The 23,022-nt window shown below is 37.5% G+C and overlaps 1 protein-coding gene across 3 annotated transcripts; it reads right to left on the reverse strand.

Annotated features, from left to right (window-relative positions):
- Positions 1-6,492: 6,492 nt before the first annotated feature.
- Positions 6,493-22,905, reverse strand: LOC136261420 (probable serine/threonine-protein kinase kinX). 3 transcript variants are annotated; one of them, XM_066055423.1, is made up of 5 exons: positions 22,679-22,905; positions 9,585-10,685; positions 9,162-9,443; positions 7,439-7,511; positions 6,493-6,759 (listed from the first exon to the last, which is right to left on the reverse strand). In XM_066055423.1, exons 2-5 carry the CDS (start codon positions 10,668-10,670, stop codon positions 6,569-6,571), a joined length of 1,632 nt encoding a protein of 543 aa, XP_065911495.1. In that variant the 5' UTR covers positions 10,671-10,685; positions 22,679-22,905; the 3' UTR covers positions 6,493-6,568. The 3 variants fall into 3 exon arrangements, with proteins under 3 accessions (XP_065911495.1, XP_065911496.1, XP_065911494.1); XM_066055424.1 differs by lacking the exon at positions 22,679-22,905 and adding an exon at positions 19,618-19,739; XM_066055422.1 differs by lacking the exon at positions 22,679-22,905 and adding an exon at positions 14,270-14,425.
- Positions 22,906-23,022: the final 117 nt, after the last annotated feature.

Below are 23,022 nucleotides of genomic sequence, written 5' to 3' on the forward strand. Positions count from 1 at the left end.
AAAAATTAATTAAGAGTGCAGCAAGAGTGATTGTAGAACACAGTACAGCTGAATGGTTAAAATTCAATGTCAAACTTTGTTAACACCAATCTTTCCAGATGTTTTGGTTGACCCATGCACTAAACCCAATAAATGAACCCAATAATATGTGTTCTGTAGACTGTTCCACATTATTCAATACCTTATGAATACAATAGTATAGTTTATAATGTGCTGGTAATGTCCCCACCAAATGACACCTACACTGTTCAGGTGGACCTTCTGCACAGGGAATCTCAACACATTTTACTGCCCCTATAAAATTAGCCTGCTGTGTCTGTTCAGCAGATTCAGTGTTGATTTTAAAACATTGGATGCTTTAGAAGCTCCCGTGCATTCCAACACAAGTTATTCCCAATGTCTGAGCCTCAACACTAATATTTTGGTGAGGACTGCTAGCTACAATACAAAAAGAACTGTTTTGGATCATTGCAAACTTGAGGGTGTGCAACAGTGTACAACAAAACTTGTACCATCTTTTAGATGCAAGTCATGCACTGATCGATTGTCAACATTGAATTAACCATTCCTGTCATGTAGGTACAGATGTGGTGACCTAATATTCCTATTCAAACTGGTAATATAAATAGTTATTTTGAGCTATGTTATTCACTCTTTCTCACAACACAAACCAGAAGTCATTCTTTTGAACTACTGTATAGCCCCATGCCTATCATTTCAAGTCAGTTCAATGGCAGATCCAGGATGGGACATTTGGAGCAAATGACCCCTCCCTCCCTTTAATTTGTGGAGTAACTAGCTAAACATTATAGCTACTTCTTTTGATTGAAATGCTAAACCTTATGTCAGGTCAAGATAAAATATACCTATATTATTGCAAACTCACCTGAAACCAAAGTCAAAATCACTGTCAAAACTGCCAACCAGCACCTTCGCCACACTAAGCGCCTCTAAAATAATCATACTTTGCGGGTGTTTCTTGTTTATTAAATGCTATCCTACTGGCTGTGAGAATACTAAAGCCTGTGAATACAGGGAGTGTTTGAGACATTCATAGCCTTAAAACAGCTTTAAGACTCTGCAGGGCCAACTAAGAGGTGGTAATTTACTTCTTCATTTTACCACAGCCATGCACCTACAACTTAGCCTGTTTGTGCCCCATCCCCCTGGATCCGCCCCTATAACTATTTTGGTACTAGGTTGATTAATGACTGGAACAATTTCACAAGTGACATTGTAGAAAATTTTTCATTTTAGATCAGCTGTAGATAATTATTTTTATGACAGATTTACATTTCACAGTTAGCTAATTTGATTAATATACTGTATGTGGCTATAGTTTATATTGTTTTGTTTGTATCTATCTATCTATTGTATACACTTGATTCTGTGATGCAAAAAAAGAATTGTATGTATGTATGTATGTATGTATGTATGTATGTATGTATGTATGTATGTATGTATGTATGTATGTATGTATGTATGTATGTATGTATGTATGTATGTATGTACTGATAATTGAATGGGTGTATAACCACAGATTCTTAACCTCAACTCTGAATCACTATCATTAGCATAGCTATTATACTTAGCTAAATGACAAGAACACATAAACTTTTCACTTCATCAAAATTATAATGCGCACTTCTAAATCAAGAGGCATGATAGTGTATGATGTGTTGTGCAACAAATCAAGACACACGATAGATTAGTGTGTTGTGAGGTCCAAGTATCCAGCAAGCCACACTGTAGGTATACTGACAGGAAGAAAGAAAAATGCAGTTTTTACAGATATGATTTCTTTTCTGATAGTAACAAAATTTACAGTAAGGTTTCTTGCTTGGTAGGGGAGTTCACATACCAGAAAATTATCCCAGTCATTTCCAAGATACGTACAACTAAAGTTTTTAGTTTTTTGTGTTTTACTTCTTCATCTTTTGCAAAAACTATGTTATCTGATCACACTGAAATTTGGCACATCTAAAGGGGTTCAAAAATGAATATTCTAGTACCAAGTTTAGTGCAAAGTCAGTGTAACTTTAGGAATTATGATCAATTATTTGTGGAAAGAAAAATCGGTTTGTTGTAACTCCTATGGTGGCAGGGTAAACCACATAAGAACAAGTTGAAAATTGGTTTGAAGATAGATTAGCCATCATAGGAGTGCCTTTTGGTGGTTTGAAAGGAAATAAGATAAAGAACATGGAGCTAGATGATATAAAGCAAAGCTCTGGGTGCTGGTAGGCCGTACCAGCATACCTGCTGCAGAACATATGGCAAAGTAAATGTGTAGAGTTGGTAATGCTTACGCACAGCAATGACCAAAGCATTTTGTCTTTTTTGTAATTATATATGTACATATGTACATATTGTAAAATCATTAATAAATAAAAGCAAAACCAAGGGTGTCTAATTTTTGCTGGCGTGATCAAGTTTTGTGAATAAATAAACAATTTTTGCAGTCAATAAGAGATTATAACCAACTCAACAAAGGTACAGAATCAACATACAGGTTAAACATTACACAGAGGAGTCAAGGTGAACCGCTGCCAAGCGCAGTTCAGGAGAGGTAGTGGGGTGCTCCACAGGTCTGACAATCCTATCACCCGAATACCTAAGATGGCAGAAAAGAGTGAGGAGAATGAGATGGAACATCGCATTAATTAAAATGTCTTGATATAAGGTGCATGTGCTGTGCTTCTTAGAGTAAATAAGCTACGTGGCTATAGAATACAGTTGCCTCACTACCAAGGCCACCTGGTAAATGAACCACACTCCACACTGCAAACCCTATCACCGTATCACCGTATTCCCACTTCTTTTCTAACTCTTTCCTTCAGAAAAGTGATGCAGGCTGAGTAGCTTTGTGCATTGGGGTGAAAATCCTTTATATCAAAAAGCTGTCCTGGAGTCTACCACAAAATCCAGTCGCGTGAACATCTGTACGGGTTTCATCACTATGAATAGCAGATGTGCAGAGTGGGATAGAGCACAAATATCTTCTGACCACAGTTTAACTTTTCAGCAACATTCTCTTCAGCAAAACACTGAAATCCAATGGCAGCACCAAGGTGATGCTGACCATCAGTGGTTACCTGAACTCCACTTCTTTGGAAAATCACAAAACACAAGCTTAACAACAACGCAGGTTTTAGCAGGTTCCCGAATGGGAAGAGTGGTCAACCACAAGGAAGAAAACTTCATACTATTTAAACCAACAATCTGCTGTAGCAAAGGATCCAGATGAGACCTAATAGAATTAGCAACAGAAGACAGATTTTTATAAGGCTTAGTGCTGAAGATCTGTAGGACACCTGGTCCTACAACCTGTTTAAAGTTGTTACATAAAGCATGTTTGAAAAGGTGGAGAAAGGAGAAAAAATCCATGACTGGATCTGGGGAGCCTCAAACTTGCAGCCATCCGATTAATGCTTGAACGCTTACAGGAGTCTTCCAGGCATCAGGATGTTTTCTCCTTGTCAATTTCAAGTATATGTATCCATAGGAACTTTAGAGAGTAACTTATTAAAGTAAGTACCCCGAATGGACATTAGTTTATTTATTAAAGCTTTACAGCACAAGTGCTGAAGGTCTGTAGGACACCTGGTCCTTTAAAGTTGTTACATAAAGTATATTTGAAAAGGTGGAGAAAGGAGAAAAATCCATGACTGGATTTGACCAGCCTCAAACCTGCAGTCATCCAGTTAAAGCTCAAACGCTTATAGTGGCACTAAATGTAGTATGTGCATTGCCAGCAACAGTAGCATCACCGGCAACCAAACTTGGAATATGTCAGGTTGGCAATGATGAAGGGCTTGAATCATGGAGTTACAGCCAATGCATACATGGACATGGCAAAAGGGCCACCTAGTGTGGTGCCCTCAGTAGAGGAAAGCTCCTCTTCACCAGAATAAACAGTCTGGTGGATGCACCATAGGTGTTTTGTAAAATGGTTTTAAATGATGGACAAAGATGTTAATATCAGATTGATGATTTAATTCTGTTAAAAGTATTATCAGCATAAATGATGAAGATAGCCTCAGCTTCTCAATTAAATTCCTCATGGCATCTGCACCAGCATCCAGAGCACACACAGCCAGCTGAAGGCTGAGCTGATGGACAGAGGCGTAGCTAAGGGGGGGCAAGGGGGGGGCATTTGCCCCCCCCATCACTAAATGATTTTTTTTTAAACCTTCGTCACAAGTTTACCAGTATTAAACTGACACGCAAATGACTGTAAATTATGTACACTACTACGCGGTATCACCAGGGGTTGCTAGTGAATGCGCACACACAACATTCAACTCGCTCGTGAATCCATCGAACGAAAATATTAGAGACATACTTCTATATTTAGCCTAGATTACTCGCGTGATAGAACATTTTTGAATCTAAAAAGAGTGACCCGCTTCTCCGCGGCAGGAGTCACAACTCACAAGTGACAAAGGAGACCAAATGACGCTACGAACCTACTGCCTACGAGATGATAAAGTGTTAGCTAAATAATGTACCAAGTTTATTTTATCGAGTCGATCACACTGGACCTTTGTACGTATGGCAGTGCAGTCCGGTCTGTTTTTACTTTGTCAGTCAGTCAGTCAGTCAGTCAGGTGGATCAGTCAAGCTTACAAGTTCTGCTAGCAAGACAGGTGGGATTTGGTGCAATACATGGCATTTGAATTTTGCAGAGTGAAGTGAGTGAATACGTAATCCTGTCAGCATGTGCTAGGACTGCAGCACAGGCTGTGGCTAACGTAAAGTAACCTGTATTTGCACTAAAGTATTAGCTCTGCGGGACTGTGGATGAATTTGTTGGAGTACAGTTGTGGCACGTGCGATGATGCTCGACGAATATAGCTACCTCGATTGGAAGCAGTCAGTACTGAAATAGTTACGTAGCTAGTTATTTCAGCTGTAATAATACAACACCGTATGTTGGCTAGCCCACCATTGGGTCATTAGCCTTTTTTGCAATCATGAATGATTTTGAGTGTTTCGTGGGGGCATGCCTGCCCCTCCATCACCTTCTGGCTAGCTACGCCCCTGCTGATGGATGCTATCAGATAAAATATTCTGTATAGCTACTGACTTGAATATTGTACTGCCACAGCTGTTGACACTGCATGGCACCTAGTGATTGAACATTACCCTTTGCTTGCTGTGAAAGAATGTAATGGCTGCAGACATTACCCATTGACATGGGATGATCAAAATGACAAACAAGATTGCAGGATTTAGACTCAGCACTAAAAAGCACATAGGAAGATGGTCCTGAATACATTTCCCACCTGTAGCAAGCTGTCTATGTCACCATGCTGCCAGAGAGCAAGTTGGCATGCCAAACAGTGTTCCTTGGAGTTGCTATGCAAACATCAGTTTTCACACCTACTAAGCAAACTACCTAACAGTAAGAGTAGATGGATTAATTATCATAGAAAGACCTATCAGTAGTATAGTAGAATTGAATCAAAAGCCACTGTACAAAATATTAATATGTATATGTTACTAACAACTGTATAGCTGCATTATGATTGTTCGCAATCCACATAACACACCTGTCAGTGTAGTGGCTAGTAGGCACCAGCCTATTATGCTTTTAATTTTGCCTATTATACTATGCTGCAGTGCTCAAAAGTTTTGCCTATTATGCTCATAATTATGCTGAAACTTTTTGCTACAGTTCCCATGTTTTGTTACTTTCTAATGGATAATGATAAACTTTGGCTTATGAACAACTGAAACGTACTCGTTGTGCATTAAGAATTAGGCTACATTGTAAACTATAATAACTACCTAATGCCACATGAGTGGCATCGACTGTTCTGTTATTGTAAGTCAACCTCTTTCTATGGCATGCATTTTTGCTTACAGTATGACAATTATTCTGCCTACTGTGCTAGCATTATGCTTGATGTTTTCAGGCACCTATTATGTTCAAAATTATGCCAGCATAATAGGCTGGTGCCTAGTGGATAGCCACTTTTGCCAGCTTTTTCTGCAGTAATTAGCCAATTACAATTCTCTTGTCAGATCAAATGATCAAGTAGCTAGGTTATCCCATATATTGCTAATAATGAAGTACTCTAGACCATGCTTTTGTTTCTGCAAAAATTAAAACAAATTTCCATACTTTGACAGTTCATTACATAGCTTCTCATGCATGTACTGACAAATTGGTTTGACATTACATCATGCATAAAAATACATGTGAAGTGACAGCATGCAACATTTAAGTTTCTAAGTTTAGATTTGCCCATCATTTACTTACACATGAAGAAATGCAAGAAAAGGTTTAAGATTAGATAGTTTTCTCACATGTTATCACATACTGTTAGTACGTATGTGTTTTAAGGTAATGACAGTTTGGATGGATATCATCCTAATCTATAATCAGCTGTAAATGTATGTTGCCCAGCTGTTTTCATCCCAACATGTTGCATACGTATGTACTAATTTTTTAGAACTCAGTCATGCTTGTATGCTTCAATCACATTTTGGAGTTGCCACAAGTTATAGGAAAATAAATTTTATCACACAAAGGAAATGTATGGATATATTATTTTGTACACTATGTATGTCTGCTGGATGATGACAATGGTGGGGTAGTTGATCTTACTTGAAGAGATTGACACTTTGGATCTTCCTCTATCCATTTCATACCATTATGATCATCTTGACTAAATGTATTTGCTCTTTGATGTACTGGAGGTGGCTTTGGTTTTACCTCTGGTTTCCCACTTGTACTGTACCTTTTTTTATCTAGAAGAGAAAACAAATTGATGGTGCTTAATACTCAACTAATTTTGGTACACATGTAGCTATTGTATAGACATTGCAATTATACAAATTATTCTTACAGCAGGGATAAATTAGATGATGTAGTATTTTGTACATCTAAAAACCAAGTACCTGATTGATAATGGTGACAGCAGAAAAACAAAAAGACTAAATTACTAAAAACCCCAACTTTGCTTGGTGGCAATATAGTACCTAATTCTTTTAAGTAGATATCACTTCAATAAAAATGGCTATCTAATTATAGTGACCATGTATGCATGAATTTCAAGCAAGAAAAGTAGGCACTTAAGCTCATGTCCTAATAGAGACCACACTTAGTATAGCTATTATTGGCTTTTCCTTTTAAAATGTACGATAAAATTAATTTGTCTAATCAAATTTAATTTTGGTCAGTTAAATGCTATTAAAAGTTAGCCATAAATCAGACTTATATTTTACCTCCACAGTGCACAGCCAACAGTTACAGGAGGAATATACACCAGACACCTTTTGAGATTAACTTTGTAAGCTGAACTATATGGTAGCACAGCCATTGTACAATGTGGTATATGTATGTGTGTGTGTGTGTGTGTGTGTGTGTGTGTGTGTGTGTGTGTGTGTGTGTGTGTGTGTGTGTGTGTGTAAGCGTTTCTGTCCTTACATTTCCGCAATTTTTGATTCAACTGCTCACACTCTGCTTCATATTGATCACGCTCTGCTTTGTATCGACTAATCTAAAGATTAGGAGATCAAACATTATTCACATAAGTACATGTACACATGCAAGCATTTAAGAATAAAATTCCAAACATTAGTTGTGTGTTGTATCAAGCATTGCTTCTTTCAAGAGTCATGGACTCTCAGACCTCAAAGATATTATTCTTTGCATGCTTACTGTCTACTTCTACAAGTGTAATGAAAAATTTGCATTTCAGTATATAGGGATCGTTGAAGTAAAAGGCAATTAAAAAAGGAGGTCATCTTCACTTGCACAGCTGCAACTATACTGTATAGTGTACCTACTTCAGTTATATACAGCCATGATTGAAGTAGGAATTATATGTGCATTAGTATAGCTGCAGGTGTACAGGTGTAGATGACCTCCCTTGTTCCATTTCATTTTATTTCTATGATCACTATATACTCAAATGTAAATTTCATTATTATCCTTACACTGGTTTGTTTACTCTTTTGTAACATGATTTATGCTGGTAAACGAATGCATACCACATCACTGGTAAAAATGGCACCAGACATACTATATGGGCAACTGAACATGTGCCCTGACTATCAATTACTGAAAAGCAATGTGGCCACTCCACTTCCTTTTCAGCTATGTTTAACCTGCTATTCAGCATTAGCTACAAACAAAGAACAGTAGAAGAAGTATCTCTGCAAATAATCCAGTAACTGTGGAAATTATGATTTCCAGAATAACCAATAACTTAAAACTACTCTGTTTTGTTTTCAGCTATGTTCACCCATTATATAGTGTTACAAACAAATTAAGAACAGTATACAAAAACTGCCTCTGCAATCAATCCAGTTACTACTAGACTCTGGACTAGATTCTGGACTGGATTTCTAGACTAGGTACCAAATTGTGTCTCTCATATTTATTGTAACCTCTTCAAGCAGCTCCATGCAGAGCTGAGCTTGACTTGAGATCTGTTAAGCTGCCTAATGGCAAATCAGTATTCCTATAGAACACTCAACTACTCCAATAGAACATCTTATAAAATGTCACTGCTGGTATTTCTTTTTTGCTTCTGCATATACTGTACTATATGTTATCTCACCACGCAGCCTGCCACATCAAAGCAACGAAAAAAATCTATGACTTAACTGATCTGTTAACAAATTGAAGGCTTGAGATAAAACGTGATTCCAAAGCACTTACTTCATTAAGCTACACATGCACTTGACACTTGGGTTTAAGTGTTTCTATTTACAAATACTATATTAATCAATATTTTCAAAATGTAATAGGCTGTATTACTGTGATAGCATTAAAGACTGCACTTCCATGCATCGACTCTCATTTAGTGAGATAAGAGTACATGCATGCAGAATTCAAAAGGAAAGAGAAATGATGTCAACCCACACATTAGTCTTTAATGTTTTGTTGTTCTATGAGAGTAGTTGAGTGCTCTATAAAAATATTTCAGTTTTAATTTTGCCCAGTTCCTTCCTACACTTATGGCTAGTGCATGAGTGCCAGCAATAAACACTCTATTTAATTATGATCGTAAGTTTGGTAACAATTGCAACTGGTTAAAGCCTGTAGTTAAATTCAGAACACTTCATCAGTTATTCAAGAAACCTCAGTCCCTGTGTATAACAAAATTAGCATCACCATTCATTTAACCATCACAATATCTCACTGTATCATCTTTGGTCTCCAAATCTTGGTAAGCAATTTCCAAGAGTTTCTTGTAATGCTCTACTGTTTGCTGTAGGGCAACATATTTCTTTCCTTTCTTGTGTTCCTCACTCTTTGTCTGATTCATTTCCTGCAATTGCTGCACAACTTTTGTTAACTCAGTTTTGTGTTTTTTAGCCTGTGTAAGTTCCCTGTCCACATGAAGCAGCCTACCCTGTTCTTGAGACAGCTTCTTCAATTTTTGAAGCAAAGTGTCTCTTTCCTGCTGCAGTTTATCAATGGTCTATTAGGGTAATATACCAACTAGTTATATATAAAGAAATCAGCTACTACCGTATATCTTAATACTGCTAATTACACTCAGGGTTTTGCTAATGGATATAACATAATATGGACATATATATATAACATATAGAAATCATACCTGTGATGTTTGAGGTTGATCTTGTGATACTTGAGGTTGATCCTGTAATGTTTGAGGTTGATCTTGAGATGCTTGAGGTTGATCTGGTGATACTTGGGATTGATCCTGTGATGTTTGAGGTTGATCCTGCGATGCTTGAGGTTGATTTTGTGTTGCTTCAGGTTTATCCTGTGATGTGTGAGATTCGTAATGTTTAAATAGAATGGATTGTATTTTTGAAAGCTGAAACTTTGGCTGTAAATCTTGAAGCACTTTGCAAATGTCACTGACAGTGGGTCGATTGTCTGGTAGTTCATGTAAACACTGTTTAATACAATCAGTTATCTGCTGAGGCTGAATGAGGCCTAAATAATGTTCTCGCCTCTCTATTTCAGAAAGGGCTGATTTTCTCCCTGTTCTCTTGTCGATGTGTATTTCATCTTTAGGAACAGGCCACTTGTGAGTCATAATGTGAATTGTCACACATCCCAGTGAGAACACATCAACTGGTTTACCATATGTTGGGTTGTGGGAGAGTGCTTCAGGAGGCATAAAAGTGACTGTTCCAGGAGCTCGTGTAGCTGTCTTAAAACAAGTTGGATCAATGACTTTAGCCACTCCTAGGTCACCAATTTTTGCAACCATCTGTTTTGTGAGCAGGACATTATTGGAGGAGAGATCTCTGTGTATAATTTCTTGAACATGGAGATATTGTAGACCAAGGGAAATGTCGTGCAGTATAGACATCCTCACTTCAAAAGAAACCTCAGTTGGCTTGTGTGTATTTAAGAACTGTTTTAAACTACAATCCATTTTCTCCATCACAAGCCATGGTAGTTTAACATCTTTATTGGGGTAGTAGATACCTAGGAACTGGACTATGTTGGGATGACACAACTGACTACAGTGAAGACATTCATTAAGAAATTTTTCTTTTAATGCAGCCAATTCTTCTGGAGTACAGTCATTCACCAGCATCGGATGTATTTCCTTGACGGCACAAAGTGTGGTAGCCTTAAATACACGGCCATACGATCCCTTGCCAATTTCTTCCTTGGAAATTATCACACTATCCAACTGTGTTAGTTTAACTTCTTTTGTAGTCATCTCAATTAAATAATGCTGCAGGTGTTGTGTAGATATGCATTAACATATGTGAATTAACATAAGTTCTACAGTAAAACCATTAGAGCAAGTGACTTTATTGTACTGCAGTGTCTTAATTAGATAGGTTTCACTTTACTGTAGATATTACAACTTTCATGCATTGGTAGACAGTGTTGGGACAGTTACTTTTATAAGTAACTAGTTATATATAACATATTACTTGCAACAGAACTATTTAGTTAGTTACATAAAAAATAAAGTAACTATAATATTATTACATATTATATTACTTTTTGTCCACAGCCTTAAGCTGTCATATGTGAAACTACCACCTTATCACGCGGCATCATTGCATTGTTGGGCAATGTGCAAATCGTGGTTATAAGTAAGAAGCTGGTGAATAAGCTTCATTCAGTAGGCTTCATTACTTTGTTGTGGCTAGGCGTTACACAGTGAATTACTAATAAGATTAGTAACTTCGTTACTTGTAGTAATAATATTACACAATGTTAGATTCGTTACAGTAACTATAATAGGTAATGCGTTACATTAGTAAGTAAAGTAACTTGAGTTATATTACCTGTTTTTATAGTGTATTTTGTTATATTACCTAGTTACCACAAAATTAATAATATTATGTAATGCGTTACTAACACTGTTGGTAGATAATACAAACATGACTCATAGGTACACACATACTGCACATGCACATTACTGTCATTACACCAAGTGATACAAACACAAAATACATACGGACAGACAAACAGGACAAGTACATACAGACACTAAGATAAACATCCACACACAGTAGCTACTACACATGAAGAAAATTTTCATACAGTTAAGTGTCTGAATTTAAGCCACACCTCAAATGAATTTTGTGGATTGTTAGTACAAGGGTGATGATTGTTGGGTTAAATTCACTGTGGTACTACACAGTGTAGTATTATAACAATTGCTTATAATAATAGCAAGTGTGCAGCTCCTTTTGTCGGTCTTAGCTGTCCTAGCATTTGAAATGGACCACCATACAACAATGTCAACTATTGTTGGAGCATTATGACAACTACACCACCTCATGATAATGCAATGAGGTATGTGAGAGATAACAACATGCTGGTTTCAAAGATTGCTGAGAAACATGGAGTATCTATATCTATGCACACTAGGTATATATACATGACCAAATTCCTGAAGAAGTGAACTATGGTAAATTAAATACAGCAGCCATTGTTGTCAGCCATTGAGTAGAACAAATTTGCTAACTGATGTTTTAGTTAAAGTGAGTATGATAATTATGAAAAGGAGACAAAATTGTGAGTGATTTTTCTGTTGCCAAAGAAAAGAGGGAAAAAGTGGTAGTGTCACAAGTTGGTTTAAATGGTGCATGTAGGCCCATAGCTAGGGGGTTCAGGGGGTTCTGAAGAAATACCCTCTGGGAAAAAAGGTTAGTAAAAATTAATTAAAGTCCGGTGAAAAAGTCCACAATTTTAGCAAAAAGGTCCATAATTCCTAGTATACAGGTCCAAATTGTTACTAAATACCAGCAATATCAAGCTAAATTAAGTGATCCGAGTAGCTTATTTAGTGTTTGTAACACAAGATCGAGATACTTTAATAGAGCAGTCAATCGCTCTAATAGAACAGTCACTTTTACATTTTCTTTTAAAAGCTGTATGTAACTGCTTAATTTATTTACAATGGTGAGATCATATAAACTAGAGCTTTCACCATGAATAGCATCCATACTTCAGCTCCATGCAATGTGTAGCTAAATGTCATTGTCTTAAAGCACTTTTTGGACCGTTTCACTGCACTTGCTGAGAGCGCGCTCAGACTTTCCCATCCATATTCACTGTGACATTCCAATACATTTAGACACAGATGATATAACTATAGTAGTAGTAGAGATACCTTGTATCCATATATCTGGTCTTGAGCTTGAATTAGCTGTCTAAAATTTTGTATTATTTTTATTGACTGAAATGCCACCAAATCCAACCTTTTAGTATCAGTTTTCCTGGGGGGAGGGGGGGGGCATGCCACCAGACCCCCCTAGTTTCCACACGCAAAGTGCAAACCTAGCTTCGCATACCCTGGTGTAATCCTGCATCACACCATACAAATAGGCTCATTTTTTCTTCTAAAAGAACATACCCAGACAAAAGTCTGGATATGGCCCTGTATACTATGGTAGTACCAGTGTATATGTAATAGTTGTATCATGTACCCGAGTGATTTGCCCGAGAGCGTGGGTGTACATATCAGGCAAATCACGAGGGCACGTGATACAACTGATATGTACCATGTATGCTATTACTGTGGTGGGCGACTAATCACCCAAGCCAACACGAGGCAATCCACTGGATTTATTATATAGAGTCTTGTAAAATTCGATTATGGGTTAGCAGCAAGTAACGTTGCAGTTACGTTTGTTAACATAAACGGGAAAATCCTATGATAGGCATTCCAGTATCCGAGATTTTTTAATTAAAAAATTCTCCGTATATTCCCCAATAGAACCCTGGCACAAAATGACAACTCGTGTTTAACTTGGGATTGTTCCGTCGTCCGAGCTCCAATGAGGATGAAAATCGCTGTGGGGTTTGTCCACACGCTGATCATCATGAAAATCTTAGTTTTATCGTGTGCGTTACATATAAGTAAGTTCTGTGTTGTTTTGTAATCTTTTCAAACCTTGTAATGTATGTAGAATACTTTAAAACTTTAAAAAACGTACTGTCGGGTGGAAGGTAGTCACTGGTGCTTACTTTAAAGTGTGTAGTTACTTCACTCGGGTTAGCGATTTTCAGCTCCAGAGCAATTTTCTGATGGCTGTGTCATCAGCTCAAAAGTATAAACCACTTCAGAGTCGGCATAACAATGCCATAATTGAAACCACAACTCCACCTTAGGTATTGTTGCATCATTGTGGCACTTCCACTTTAGTTGTTTACTTTATAAGTTGCTAACTTGATGTTTTTACCAACTTGAGATAGCCACTTGCCTATGGGTATACACCACTGCATTGAGAAGTGTGCAGTAGGTGAAACATATTTGCTCACCACAAAGCATACAAAGATCGCTGAGATCCAATAAGACCTGAAGTTACTCTCATTACATGTACAAATTTGCAGCTAGGAGCAACTGCAGTTTCAAGATAGTCCAGATTGCTAGATGGCTTCCTGATTCAATTGTGCCATTTTTCCTTGTAAAATGTATGGGGAGCCCTGGAGAAAAAATGTACCTTTTTTCAGTTTTTAAGCACTGTGCATGCCAAAGTAGCTAATTCCAACCCAACAAACTATATTTCTGAGATCGACAATCAATACTCTATCTATTGAGCATATAAAAAGCCCGTTTTTCCAAAATTTAAAAATCGGTCTGGAATGCCTACCTCGGAAACACTCAATTTTGCGATTTAACAAGTGTTTCAAAGTTGCTACATCGTTTAACCACTGTTTACAATGTTTTCTAAACATCCAGAGGGGTAAGCTTCGCTGTAGAGTGGTTACCTCGTGATACACGAAAAGTGGGCGTGGTACGTAATCAAACACGCGGACACGCGATTGTAAATTAACCATGACACTAGTTCTCACCTTAAACTTCCGTTTGTCAACTCATAGGGTGGTAAGGGTGTCGAATCGCCTTCGTATGAGTGCTGTAAAATGCAAAATCGGGTTCATGGTTTTCATCACTTGAGTATCGTAATAAACTCCCACAATCGAATACTGCCAGGATTCTTATAAAAATAAACAACTTTACCTCATCAGATATCAAGGCCATGGTACAGTAAATGTACCATGGCCAGCCATGGTTTATTTTAAATGTACCATAGCCAACCATGGTTTAACTTAAATGTACCATGGCCAGCCAGGGTTTATAAGATATGTAACCTGGAATTTGCCTTTGAAGTTAGGTGGTTTCATGGTACATAAGATGACATCATTGCAAATATTTGTGTGAAGTGTATACATGACCAAATAAGTTATTGCAGTTTTTTTCTGTCTACAAATGATGTTCTAACTGGTCACAACTTGATAAACTAAATTTATAACGTTGATGAGATAGGTACAGCTTTAGATTCCCATGTCCAGAAGGTAGTTAGTTGCTAAGAGAGGTTAATTTAGTGGCAACAAAAGTCAAAATTTTCTGTGCCAGTGCATCACACTGTTTGTGAATGTTGAGGTTGAATATGGAGTGCAGTAGTTGGAAATGCATATAGTTTCAGTATAATAATAAATGGGTTGATGCTGCATGATGCTGGCTATTAGAATCACAATGTTCTTGTAATTACTGTTGGTATTTGCCCCCCTCCTTTTACTTTTAGATTGCGCAGTCCTCACTACCAGCCTAAACTGATAGAACAAGCTTAGGAATTGAGTGTGATAAAGTACTGCTTGCCTCTCACAAGACTCAACCTAAATATGCATGCCTGCATCACTGAACAGAATTGGTAGCACATATGTCATAATTTTTAGAGGCATATCTAGGGGGTTTCCTGGGGTTCCAAAAACCCTCTTATACTTGCATATGGACTTGCAGCAGGAATACCAGACTATCTTAACTTGGCAGACATTAAAGTAAATACCATAGTTAAACTGCTGATCAAATTCTTCACTTTGGCTGGTGTATATACCAAAAACTATGCACAGTTTGACCAAGGATCAAATTTTGTGGCTGGATTGTTCCAGCATGGGATGCACCAACCTGGGATTGAATAACACACACACACACACACACACACACACACACACACACACACACACACACACACACACACACACACACACACACACACACAACACACACACATCCAGTGCATTTCACCCAGAGTCCCAGGTTGCAATTAAGAGGTTCCATCAAATTCTTGAGACAATGTTATTTCGGAACTTATGTGATTAAAAAGAAAATTGAATGATGTTGATTTCATCATATTATAAATACACGAACAGCAATTGATATGAACATGAAACTGTATCAAACACGAAAGGAAGCCCTGCACTGTAATGCCTGCATCCATTGTGGAAGGAGAGAAGGATATACACAGATAATGTGCCAAGATTAACTGGCTCTAAACCTGAAAGCTAAACTATACCACAGGAGTTGTCCACTGGAGAGCAAACAGAGATGGAGCAACAATTTCTCTAGCTGAGAAATGTATTTAGTAACATCCCATGTCATACTACATTTGTTCTGATGATGTAGATCCAGTCATGCAGCATCTATATTGGATGAATCCTACTAAATTGGAGCAAGTGGAAATGTAGATCGATTACATGCTATAAATCAACAATATTGAACCAAAAAGTAACTATTTCAGGTGCTTAAGCCCAATAGTACATTTTGCTTCTGTAATGATTTCTGCAAACTCAATGTATTGACTGAAACAGACTCCTTTCTACTTCCAAGGATAGAAGATTGTATTGACAGAGTTGGAATAGTTAAGTATATATTTTGTAACTAAAATTGATCTCTTAAAGGGTTATTGGCAGGTTCCATTAACTGTCATGCCTTTTTGCATGAAAAATGCACCTGCTACCTTCCAAAGGATGATTACTAAGCTTTTAGGTGGAGTTGAAGACTATGAAGCTTACATTGATGACGTGGTAGACCACAGCCCTAGTTGGAGGGATTACTTATCATAGCTCAAGTAGCTGAAGTACTTACCAAGTTTGCTGAAGCTAATCTTACTGTCAACCTGGCCAGAAGGGAATTTGGTATGTCTATGTATATGTTTGGGATGATAATTACCAGGCTTTGTTGCAATAGAGAGTCATTGCTGACAGCACCAGATTTTCAGAAAAGTTACTCATGGTTGATGCTAGTAACCTCAGCGCTGGAGCAGTGCTAATGCATATACGTAATTCCCAAGAGATTTAACACCAATGTGATTTTACTCCTGTAAATTCAACCCACAATGGATAAATTACTTGATCATTGAAAAAGGGACTCTTGCCTCACTTTGGTGTGTACCTAAATAGCACAAGATGTCCTGTCCTCATGTTTACAGATCATAGCCCTCTCGTCTTTATGTCCCATAACCAGTGATGTGGACTATTGATGTAACTGTAATAATTGCATATGCTTTTGCCAATGTCCCTATAGCTTCACCAGTTTAATACCATAGCTGACTCAGAATTAAGGGAAATGATGTAGGATATGATGAAGTAGATCATTGATGGGGTATCTATAGACTGTCCTACTGCTACTGTTGATGCCGGAATTACAATTAGCAGCAGTGGTGATATATGCAAGATGGCATATTGTTATGTATCATTGTTCAAGCTGTGGAACAGGGGACCAGTCTAAGCAGTTTGATGGTATAGAGCAATGTGTAGCAGTAAACAGTGACAATACTACAGCAGCTCCTACAGTCATATCCAAGGATTAGGAACTATTAAATTTTAGAGCAATATGTTTCAAATGCTGGTCAACAAAATTTCAATTTCTGATTCTAGCAAGATGTGTGTTGCTATTAATTCTAAAGGAATCTGAAGAAGAGCGAAATAGAAAGGGGAAAATGGAAGGAAACAAAGAAAATAGGGCTCGAGCTACATAAAATTGGATCTAACTGAGCTCTAGCAAGCAGAAAGGGGGCAAGAAAGGTTGGAGCAAACTGGCAAAGAAGGTGGCAATAGGCCCCAAACTTGGTGCATGGGAATATGAACTGGAATACTTGTACCTGTGCAAAATATCTATCCATGCAGAGAAGCCTTTGAAGACAAAGAACAAATTACCCATCATAATCTGTCACTACCCACATAGTACAAAATGCCAATTATGTCATGAATAAAAGTTGGACAAACACAAAAAATGGACAAACAAAAAATTTCAAGTGTGCCATGAATAATTGGTTTTAATGATGGTTTTTCAGTAGTTTGTTGGGGAAGAGAGACTATCAGTCTCTGTTCTAGCAACCCCCCCACCAATATGAAGCCATGCGTAGAACTGTTTGATATGTTACTCCAAATACACTGTTGATAATCTGTTCCTTACACAACCTACACATAAAATGCCAAATATGTCATGAATAAATAGTTATGACACTTTCAGTTATCATGTTGGCTACTTTCAGCTTTGCCTTGACATCATTACATGCAAAAAGTTATATATACGATGACAACATAATATCTTTTTAATCTGCCTCTCCTGCAGCTTTGTGATCCACTATATGTAATTACTGTGAGTTTGCAGAAAGTGGTGATCTACGCATCAAAGTAGCCATTAGAAAAATTCCAGATATGCCATGAATACTCAGTTTTGATGACTTGTTAATTGTGTTTGTCAGGAAACAGTCATAGAGGCTGCTTTTAGCTATGTTTTAAGATCACTATGTATGCACAAAAAAAAATTTACTGGCAAGAAGTTGACGTTTAAGTACAGGTTGAAAGCAGACAATATCTCAGATAACAGCTGTGGCTCTTTTTTTAAAAAAAAATTTAAAATGATATTTAATCAGGTAAAATAGCGTCAGCCAAAGAAGGCTGTTTTTCAGCTATGCCCTGAGAGCACAACAAAAAAAATACAATACAATATAAGTACATACATACACAACAAAACAGAATTACATTGTACAAAATAATGTTTTTAACCCATTCACTGTTTTAGCACTGTACAGTGCTTTAGGTAATCTGTTCCATATGGCCGTACCCCTGTACGCCAAAGACTGTTTTCCATAATTAGTTCTAACACTTGGAACAAATAATGGGTGTAAATTTCTACCAGAGCAACCAGTAACATCCACAGCATATGAAAAAATCCCATGTAAATAAGGAGGGGAGATCTTGTTGAGAATTTTAAAAACCTGTACAGCTGTGTGAAAGGTACACCTTTCAGTTAAAGATGATCGGAAGTTAAAGTTATCAGAGGAATGGAAAGATGATGTAAACTTAGAATGGAGTCTTTCCAAACAACGAGTACTACTAGAATTTGATGGTAACCACACAGTATCACAATAATCCAACACCGGTAAAATATAAGCTTGATATAGCAACTGCAGAACTCTAGAGGAAGCCAGCCTAACCTGATTCATAGCAAAAAGTTTCCTTCTAACTCTACCAAGAACATAATCCACATGAACCTGCCAAGTGAGATGCCGATCAAAATATACACCCAAATACTTAGTAGAACTGGCTCCTTTGGCACATACCTATAATACAGACTGCATGCTGCTGGAGACCACTGGGTCAGGGATTTTTTTCTGCATTCTTCACATTTTAGTTACATATGTCTGACCCCCTGTATTCATGCAAGCTTTAAGCCTTCTGAAATGCCAACTGAAATGCCAATCTGTTCCTTACACAACCTACACATGAAATGCCAAATATGTCATGAATAAATAGTTATGACACTTTCAGTTATCATGTTGGCTACTTTCAGCTTTGCCTTGACATCATTACATGCAAAAAGTTATATATACAATTAATAATTCTGCATTCTTCACTCATGCAGTATTGCCTATTTGTCTTTAATAATACCATAGCTAGCTATACCAGTTTTAAATTTAAGTCTTACAATATTTAGCTAGTCATGATTTAGGTCATGATTAACACTGAGGCATTATTATTTAATTTTGCTGTGAGAACTTCACAAACAGAAGAATATACACAGATATAATATAATAATGTTAGCTATTGATTGCAAAATAATAGTTATATAGCAGAGATTTGAATATGTCAGTGTTTTCCTCTTCAAAGATGTAGCGAGGCATGTCTCGCCAGCCAGCCTGTATTTTTCTTTTGTCATTTGGTCGGGAAAATGACAAATTAGACCGACCAAATCAGTTTTCCCGAACAAATAACAAAAAAAGATACAGGGGAGGCTGGTTCATGTAGCTAGCTATGTTAATACCTTTACAAAATTCGGCTTTCTGTGTATTACAGGTGTTTCATAATGCTCATATTGGTTTAGCTAATACCATGCACCGATCAAGTCACTGACTTACTCTTGGCGGAGGGTTCAGGCTCACGAAGAATCGACGCCGGTAGCTAGCTTGTGTATAAAGGTAACGAAACCTCTGTACAAAATTATACACCTACGCCAAGTTACAAACACTCTATAATCATTTTCCACAACAATGCGACGACACCTCGTCCGGTGAATCACGTGACCTAGCACAAGTTTTCCGGGTGGTACCAACGCACGAAACATATACTACTCAGTGGATCCTAATAAGGCTACGATGGAATTGGACCTAAAATATTAGAATATTGTGCAGCAGCAACCTCTTCACTACTTATACTCACTTATTCTCCGTAAACATATGTACTTGTCCCGGGCGTCCCCACACCCCAGGTGGGGATTTGACATTGCTTCTTGTCCCCACCCCTGGGGAAATTGACAGTTGTCCAATTCACTGACCGATTTTCGATAGTTGCATTTCTAAACAATAAAATCGCACTAGTTATAATTTTACTAGCTAGCTACAGGGCAGGTTTACTACTAGTCGCATGCATGAAGTATAGCTATATATGCGCTTAGTCATCCTTGAGGTGTTGTCAAATCCCCTATTAAGGGAGGGGGGGGGGGGGGGTGCATAGAACTGTTTGATATGTTACTCCAAATACACTGTTGATAATCTGTTCCTTACACAACCTACACATGAAATGCCAAATATGTCATGAATAAATAGTTATGACACTTTCAGTTATCATGTTGGCTACTTTCAGCTTTGCCTTGACATCATTACATGCAAAAAGTTATATATACGATGACAACATAATATCTTTTAATCTGCCTCTCCTGCAGCTTTGTGATCCACTATATGTAAATACTGTGAGTTTGCATTTTATTGAGAAAGTGGTGATCTACACATTAAAGTAGCCATTAGAAAAATTCCAGATATGCCATGAATACTATGACTTGTTAATTGTGTTTGTCAGGAAACAGTCATAGAGGCTGCTTTTAGCTATGTTTTAAGATCACTATGTATGCACAAAAAAAATTTACTGGCAAGAAGTTGATGTTTAAGTACAGGTTGAAAGCAGACAATATCTCAGATAACAGCTGTGGCTCTTTTTTTTTTATTTAAAAAAAAAAAGATATTTAATCAGGGAAAATAGCATCAGCCAAAGAAGGCTGTTTTTCAGCTATGCCCTAAGAGCGCAACAAAAAAAAAATACAATACAATATAAGTACATACATACACAACAAAACAGAATTACATTGTACAAAATAATGTTTTAAAACCATTCACAGTTTTAGCACTGTATAGTGCTTTAGGTAATCTGTTCCATATGGCCGTCCCCCTGTACGCCAAAGACTGTTTTCCATAATTAGTTCTAACACTTGGAACAAATAATCGGTGTAAATTTCTACCAGAGCGACCAGTAACATCCACAGCATATGAAAAAATCCCATGTAAATAAGGAGGGGAAATCTTTTTGAGAATTTTAAAAACCTGTACAGCTGTGTGAAAAGTACGCTTTTCAGTTAAAGATGATCGGAAGTTAAAGTTATCAGAGGAATGGAAAGATGATGTAAACTTAGAATGGAGTCTTTCCAAATGACGAGTACTACTAGAATTTGATGGTAACCACACAGTATCACAATAATCCAACACCGGTAAAATATAAGCTTGATATAGCAACTGCAGAACTCTAGAGGAAGCCGGCCTAACCCGATTCATAGCAAAAAGTTTCCTTCTAACTCTACCAAGAACATAATCCACATGAACCTGCCAAGTGAGATGCCGATCAAAATATACACCCAAATACTTAGTAGAACTGGCTTTTTTGGCACATGCCTATAATACAGACTGCATGCTGCTGGAGACCACTGGGTCAGGGATTTTTTTCTGCATTCTTCACATTTTAGTTACATGTGTCTGACCCCCTGTATTCATGCAAGCTTTAAGCCTTCTGACAGGTCTCTAGTGGGATAGCATTTACACAATAATACATATGACGACAATGTAATGAATTAAACTGTTTCTTCTAATTGCAGCCTAGTGTATCACCATTATACAGTGAATTGTGCCTTTTAAGTCTAATTATATTACTGTTTATTAAAAAACTATCTCACTAGTGACCTACAAGAACACTGAAAGAGGCCTGCATAGTGGGGAGTCATAATCTTAACAAGTGCACTGGTAAGAAACCATGCAGTGTCCAGAAGTCCTTCTGCATTATTAAACAGCATGACTTCAGTTGTAGCTATGTAGCCTCTAGTACCTACAAGAACACTGAAAGAGGCCTGCATAGTGGGGAGTCATAATCTTAACAGAATAATTCAAGTGCACCTGGTAAGAAACCACGCACAGTGTCCAGAAGTCCCTCTGCATTAATAAACAGCATGACTTCAGTTGTAGCTATGTAACTTCTGTTTCAATTGCCTTGTCACAAGTTATGGATTGATTTAGTGTTAGGAAACTAGCTATACTCGTCCATTACACTTGCATACTTATAAAGTTGTCCATGCGTGATCGCTCACATGTCCTGCAATATGTAACTACATACATAGCTAGCTACATACATCATCCCTAGCATTCAGTCACTCATGCAGTATTGCCTATTTGTCTTTAATAATACCATAGCTAGCTATACCAGTTTTAAATTTAAGTCTTACAATATTTAGCTAGTCATGATTTAGGTCATGATTAACACTGAGGCATTATTATTTAATTTTGCTGTGAGAACTTCACAAACAGAAGAATATACACAGATATAATATAATAAATAATGTTAGCTATTGATTGCAAAATAATAGTTATATAGCAGAGATTTGAATATGTCAGTGTTGTCCGCTTCAAAGATGTAGCGAGGCATGTCTCGCCAGCCAGCCTGTATTTTTCTTTTGTCATTTGGTCGGGAAAATGACAAATTAGACCGACCAAATCAGTTTTCCCGAACAAATAACAAACAAAAGGTACAGGGGAGGCTGGTTCATGTAGCTAGCTATGTTAATACCTATCATGTACAAAATTCGGCTTTCTGTGTATTACAGGTGTTTCATAATGCTCATATTGGTTTAGCTAATACCATGCACCGATCAAGTCACTGACTTACTCTTGGCGGAGGGTTCAGGTCGAGGGGTCACCAACTGCTTCGAAATCTCGTACACCTCCAGTAAAATCCTGCCTGAAGTACGAAATCTTATGTTGTTATCGTGATTCTGATTCTATACTCGTTCTGGTACCGTAGCTTACACTCAACTGCTCCTGCACAAAAGTAAGAATGAAATCCGATGTTCCACTCCGCTTCGGATTTGTATAATCAAGTTGTGGAAGCCGCACAAAACCAGGAGCTGTGGGAAAAAAGCCGCACAAACCAGGAGAAAATGAAATCCGATTTTCCGCTCCGTTTCGGATTTATATTATTAAGCGAGTTCTGGAAGCCAAATAAAACCAGGA

Source organism: Dysidea avara, chromosome 7 (genome assembly GCF_963678975.1).
Source record: "Dysidea avara chromosome 7, odDysAvar1.4, whole genome shotgun sequence".
Classification (NCBI taxonomy): domain Eukaryota; kingdom Metazoa; phylum Porifera; class Demospongiae; order Dictyoceratida; family Dysideidae; genus Dysidea; species Dysidea avara.

What these genes read in the sequence shown, in the direction of transcription:
- LOC136261420 (XM_066055423.1), bottom strand. Translation starts at nt 10,670, where the DNA reads ATGACTACAAAAGAAGTTAAACTAACACAGTTGGATAGTGTGATAATT. An exon ending in TGGAGACCAAAGATGATACA is followed by an intron (nt 7,512 to 9,161) that starts GTGAGATATTGT and finishes CCTAATCTTTAG; the next exon opens with ATTAGTCGATACAAAGCAGA. An exon ending in GAATCAAAAATTGCGGAAAT is followed by an intron (nt 6,760 to 7,438) that starts GTAAGGACAGAA and finishes TTTCTCTTCTAG; the next exon opens with ATAAAAAAAGGTACAGTACA.